The sequence below is a fragment of the Sinocyclocheilus anshuiensis genome, unplaced genomic scaffold (assembly GCF_001515605.1).
Source record: "Sinocyclocheilus anshuiensis isolate Anshui unplaced genomic scaffold, SAMN03320099.WGS_v1.1 scaffold590, whole genome shotgun sequence".
Lineage (NCBI taxonomy): Eukaryota > Metazoa > Chordata > Actinopteri > Cypriniformes > Cyprinidae > Sinocyclocheilus > Sinocyclocheilus anshuiensis.
In genome coordinates this window covers 1419725-1426021 of record NW_015544192.1, presented here as the reverse complement: position 1 = coordinate 1426021, position 6297 = coordinate 1419725, and the positions used below count along the sequence as shown (strand labels likewise).

General features: G+C 37.5%; 1 protein-coding gene across 1 annotated transcript in view; it reads right to left on the bottom strand.

The window, feature by feature from the left end:
* The window catches only part of LOC107696540 (CUB and sushi domain-containing protein 3-like), a 193207-nt gene that overhangs the window by 53371 nt on the left and 133539 nt on the right, over positions 1–6297 (bottom strand). Inside the window, exons 46-48 of the mRNA XM_016496907.1 lie at positions 3480–3653; positions 1914–2099; positions 560–733 (exon numbers count right to left, since the gene is read on the bottom strand). Of these exons, the coding sequence (XP_016352393.1) occupies positions 560–733; positions 1914–2099; positions 3480–3653 (534 nt within the window). The remainder of the gene's footprint in view (positions 1–559; positions 734–1913; positions 2100–3479; positions 3654–6297) is intronic.

Sequence of the window (6297 nt, the reverse complement as noted above, 5' to 3'; positions counted from 1 at the left end):
TCCTGCTGACACACTACAGCAAAAGATAGAAATAACTGGCTTAAAACCTTTTTTGTTGTTGTTGGTGAAAATACTAATGGACTAAGACTTTTGCACAGTACTGTATAACGTACAGATACTCTCAGTCACTGAAAGATCCCCACCACTAATACATTGACTGACATTCTGTCTGGAACACAGACAAAAGCAGAGTGATACAAACAGTAACAACACCCAGAGTTGGACTGTATATCAAGACTCTTGGAACACTGCTCAGCCAGTCAAATTGGCCTTGCCAATCAAATTAGTTGACTGCAAATAACTGTAGGGCCTAGTTAGGATTAAGAGGGCCCTCACATCTGTCCACAAACACAGAACCTGATGGCTTTTGCATCGGTGTGATGTCAACAGCAGAGATGTTTATGCAGGGGTATGATGGAATCCAACCAATCATCTCTGCAAAATAAAATGCCTGCTGACTATAACAATACTCAAAATCTCTTCTAAGGTAGCATGTAATGGCTCTTAGCATCTTTAATTACGCAGAAAGCGTTGATGGATATGTATGTGTCCGTCCTACCTGAGCAAAAGGGCATGGGTGCGCTCCAATGGCCATTGAGCTGGCAGGTTCGTGAGGACTCGTCCTTCAGTTGCCGGCCACCCGTGCAGCTGTAGCGCACCGTGGAGCCAAAGGTGAATTTGTCCCCGCTCAGCACTCCATTGGGAGGAGATCCAGGATGTCCGCAGTCCACCACTATCCAATACACATGCAGACGCAGAAAAGTGCGAACACAGTTACTGGATCGGTAAACATTCAGTTCACATTCCCAAGTTGAATATGATTATACTAAAACATAAAAGACTTGAAACAAAGCTGCTCTTTTAAATATATTATCGCTCCAGTTAATCTCAATGGTTACGGTGCTAATTCTGCTTCCCTTCACTATGATCAGCACTTTCTGAAAGTTTGCTCCTTTCCTGGAGCTTAGAATATTATTAATTATATTTAAAATTAATATCAATGAATGTATTACTCTGTATAAAAATAATGGATATAATTTAGATTTATTTTAAGATTTAATAATTTGATGTAATGATAAAATAATTTTATATAATTTATCTTAATTTAATTAAAATGGTATTAAAAGTTATGACCCTTCAATGTGCACGAAAATGTCAACAAGCTAGCATAAAAAAACTTAAATATCATATGTAATGTCATTTGAATCGAACAGTCTTTATGTAAAACAACATAAAAATAGTAACATCAAGAAAAAAAAAAAAAAAGAAAGTCTCATTTACTATTAACTGTGTATATATGTATTTGTATATCAGCAGAAAAGGTGTTCACAAACAGGAGTGAGGAGAAAACCTCATAACCACTCGAGAAAAAATAAACACCTTTCATATAGACCTAGACTGCAAGCAAACGTCAGCATTTTTATGTAGAACCGAACGTACCCCAGATTTTATTGTAGGTTCACTTTGGTATTCAAAGAGCCCAGCAACTGGTGTTAGGATCAAACATGTAAAACTACAAGGAAGATTATGCAGACACACAAAGCAGAAGTGACGACTGGGCGAAAGGGCATCTCTAACAGCAGGGAGTCTTGTCATGGCAAAATGTAAGCTCAGGCCCCGTCGACTTCGCAGCTGCTGCAGAACGTGTCTCACTGAACTGTACACAGGCTGAAGATGTGCTGTGTTTCAACTTTCACATAATAAAACGAGGATCAGATAAAAAAAAACAAAAAAGACATCGCTACTTAATCTGCCACGAAAATCTGTGTTCCACCTGTCCCTCAATTACAACCACTGATCTTAAGCAGCAGGAAGAGTTTGTGCAACTAATTCCCCTCAATTACAGGATTGAATAGGTAATTAGCACCACAATGCCACTGCCAAATTTTCATTGAAAGATGCCAAACACATACCGATACACTCGGGCAGTGGTTTGTCCCACTGACCCGTGGGCTGGCAGGTGAGGACAGGAGAGCCAAACAGGTAATAGCCGGGGTTGCAGTCGTAGAATACCACCGAGCCAAAGGTGAAGTTTCCATGCTCGATCTTACTCTGCCTGATAGAGTTGGCTGGAATCCCAGGATCAGAGCAATTGACAACTGAATAAAGAAAAGAAAGGAAGAGGACAGAAACAGAGACATGTGTTATTTGGCAGAAGCACTAATCAAGCGACTGCGGTGGAAACAAGTAGGTTAGATGCTCTATGCATGCAGAATGAGAATTTGCCATTTTTAGTATGTGTCACAGACATCCACATCCAAAAATACTGTTAAGACACGATAAAAATGTCTAAATCTCCGTAAAAACATGACAAAGGACTAATCTAGACTGTAATATTTTTTTTTATTTTAATAAAAATGTATAAATATTTTATACAATTTTTAACAACATAATATTGAAATATATATCTTATATAAATAGATCATAAATTTATTTATTCCATGGTCTGTCTGAATACTGGATTCTGATTGGCTGGCAGGTATGCAGTAAAAGCGTTTAATGCACAGGTAGTTCCAAGTCAGTTTAATCACCGTTCTATATTAATGCGCTTCTTTAATTGATGCACACTAACCAACACGCATCACTCGCACACGCACACACACACAGAGAGAGAGAGAGAGAGAGAGAGAGAGAGAGAGAGAGAGAGAGAGAGAGGTCAGAGATCGCTGATTGTGGTGCACACACACACATAAACTTGTTGTCAACGCTTCCCTGTGATTTTTATTAATAAAATAGCCTAGATACTAGATCGCTACATAATATTCCCCAGCAACGAGGTGATAAAATCGCTGTTTTTGAAGTAATTGTTTGTGGAGAGAGACGCCCAGACGCAGCAAAACTTGTCTATAACTTGGCAAATGACCATGGAATAAGCGGGATAATCAACCGGTAAGCCGTGCACTTCGCGGAGGCAACCACCCTCCGCTTCGCGTCGGGCAGTTCTTTGCCTCCACGTCGTGCATTTAAAATCCTTTCATGCACGGCTAGCTGTTGATTATCCCTTACATATTCAATTTATAATATTAAAAAAATAATATAATTTACATACATAAATAATATAATTTACATAATATAATTTACATTTACGTTACAATAACATTTATTTTTATAATATAACTTATTTTTTAATATAATTTCACTCAAACTGTGTTAGTATCATGTATCATACAGTTACATGCAATAATAAGTGAGAGCACACATGCAGAATGAATTATCACAGAACGTGCAGCCTTTATCAAACTAAATATATATCGACATAACATTTTAGTATAACAACTGTGTTTCCTTACCACTCATCATCAACATTTTTGTTAGTGTACATTCAGCCACCAAACCCCACAATTGGCAGCCATTTAGCAACATCGCAACAGCCGCTACCCCTTTCCTTACCCACAGAGTGCACTGCGGTGCTTTAATTTTGTCAGGCAGTGGATCAGGCAAAGCTCCGTGTGAATAAAAGACTTAACTTTTCTCCCCACCTTTACATGTTGGTGGTGGCTGGCTCCACTGTCGGTTGGCCTGACACTGGGCCCGAGAAGGGCCCTCCATCACGTATCCCATGTTGCAGGAGAAGCTCACCACATCATTCAGGTTGAAGCCATTGCCTACGGTACGCCCATAGATGGGGCTCCCTGGATGCCCGCAGCTGATGGCTAGAGATGAGAAGAGTGAGATGTTTTAATATGGCATAAGCACAAGTTATAAAATAAATTGTGTGTAGCACTGTGGGATGAGTTCTTCCTGGAAGCTGTTTTCTCATAACAGGTACATATTAAATGACGGAAACATTTTTAGAGTGTGATTAAATTATGGCAGATAATAGATGCGCCCTTTATATTGATTGGTCACTGCGGGAAATTAGTTCATTTTCCCTCTGTAATTTCTAATCATTTATTTGATAAGTTGCCAACTCAAAAGCAATAAATCAGATTCGTGTTCTCCTTGCTAAAAAGGCAATTCAAAACCAGCTCTACAGTCTAAATATCAATGAATAGAAACTAAGGCAGGGTTTATTCACTGTCATTTTAAGTGGGACTCAATCACATGTACGCATTTATCTAGACCTCTCCCGCTCAACATATTAATAACATAATTTCTTTAAATATAGGTCTCAATGATAAAGATGGCCCACTGACCCAAAGGCCAGTCAGTGTGAGAGTTTTGGGCTAGTTACTGAAAATTGTTACATATAATGATTATTGTAAATCCATTTTTAATGCCTTGAAAACCTAAATGTTTGGCATCTTACTAATGATTGGTAAGAATGTGTTATAATAAAAAGCTGAAATTTTTTGCATCTTTTAATTTATGGACTTACAAGTTAGCTGTATAATATACCGCTATAAAAAAATGAAAGAAAGAAATTACAGAATTTCTAGAGAAAACCTTCATTAAATGAAAAAAAAAAATGAAGAAAATATAAAAATGCATTGGTCCCATTATTGTTCAAAAGTTTGGTGTCAGCAAGACTTTTCCTTTTATTAAAGAAATTAATACAGGACAAAAGTCTATTCCTGGGTCTCAGGAGTGTAAAAAAAAAAAAAAAAAACTATTTTAAATAAATACTGTTCTTTTAACTTTATATTTAGTAATAAAGAACCCCGAAAAAAAGTGTCAAGTATTAAGCAGTACAACTGTTTTCAACATTAATATTAATAACAACAAATATTTCTTAGCACCAAATCAGCATATTAGAATGATTTCTACTCCAAACGTTTGAATGGTATAGCATAAAAATCCTTAAAAAACACACACTTTTGTATTGCACATTAAGACATTTTGTCTGGAGGTGTGTCATTTAATAGCTCTATGTGTGAAGGGAACTTTAGTCCAATGAAATCCCACTGTTCTAATAGCAATGGGCAACACGGTACGATTTGTGCTCAGTTGCAGACATTTGCTGGCTGAATGAAGCGGTACATGCTGTAAACAGAAGATTCACACTCAATGCCTCCGGGTGAGAGCTGTCACTCTGATGTTCAGTTTAGACACTGAAATCCTATCGTTTATCAGAGTACATAAAGACAGCAATGTACATCAATCTAACAACATACTGCCTTTTAATTACATGCCAGGTTGAGATTACTTCATTTATATGGGGAAAATATTAAACCTAAACTGTCAATCAGTATCAGATATGGAACTGATGTTAGCAGTGCAAGATGTTGTTATCTACTGTGTATTGTGAATACACTTGTAAGCCAAAAATGACAGGCCAATCCTCAAGTGTCTCATTGTAGGTCTCCACAATGTGTGCTGATTAACTCCAGAGTCTAATTCATATACTGAGCTCCAGAAGGGCTATTTAATTAAAGTGAAATTTCGTTCGCTGATATGACACATTTAGAGGTATATTTGCTTTTGTAATAGCTCTTCCAGGCTACAGTATATTTTGTTCCTCACTACGCGTCTTTTCTGCACTCATAAAAAGCCACCGTTCATTTGCATAATCACAGTTGTAATTTGTTGCTCTTTGCACGGAGGCATTTCCCTTTCATTTAAAGACTCTCCGTAGCCCAAATTTCCAACCAAATCACTGCATACTAAAATAGCTGAAAATGTACCCACACATTTCCCTCTTTTTTTATATCCTACAAACTGTGATTTTAGCTTGCAGTGCAAAGCTTGTGAAATGTAGATAGCATAGATGTGACAAAACCTTTTACGCTTAAAGACCCCCTGAAATTGCTTGAAAAGGATGGTTTTCTTTCCTGTGAGGACATATTTCCTACTAAAATAGGAAGTGAGGGCCTTTAAAAAGCTTTTAATGTACAGTACATTGCAGTCGAGAACTTACAACTTGTAAATTTCTAATCAAAGGTAGGTGGTGGTCTCAGGGTGAGCGTGATTTCACCAAGTACATGTTCCTGGATCAACATCCTTGTTGATACAGGAACATCATTCCAATCAACCAATTAGAACTGAGAGATAACTTTCCAGGAAATGTCAGTTTTAGGCTTACAATCAGGATTAGGTGCTTCTACACCCTTGTTAATCAGCTATCATTTCCCTCTGATTTTAGGAATAAATTATGTGTAAGGTTAGGTTTAGGGGTAGGGATTGGATTAAGTCTGTATTTTTGGACAGTAATATTGATCCAGGATCAACAAAAGATGTTGATCCAGGAACATGTCTTACTTGGCTAAATCACGGCGACCGTGGTCTCAGGTAGGGGACTGTCTAATTCTAGAAAGCATCTGATTGGACAAAATTGTGGATACTCTTGAGTGCAGGATCAATCATCTATCTATACCTGTATCTATCTATCTATCTATCTATCTATCTATCTATCTATCT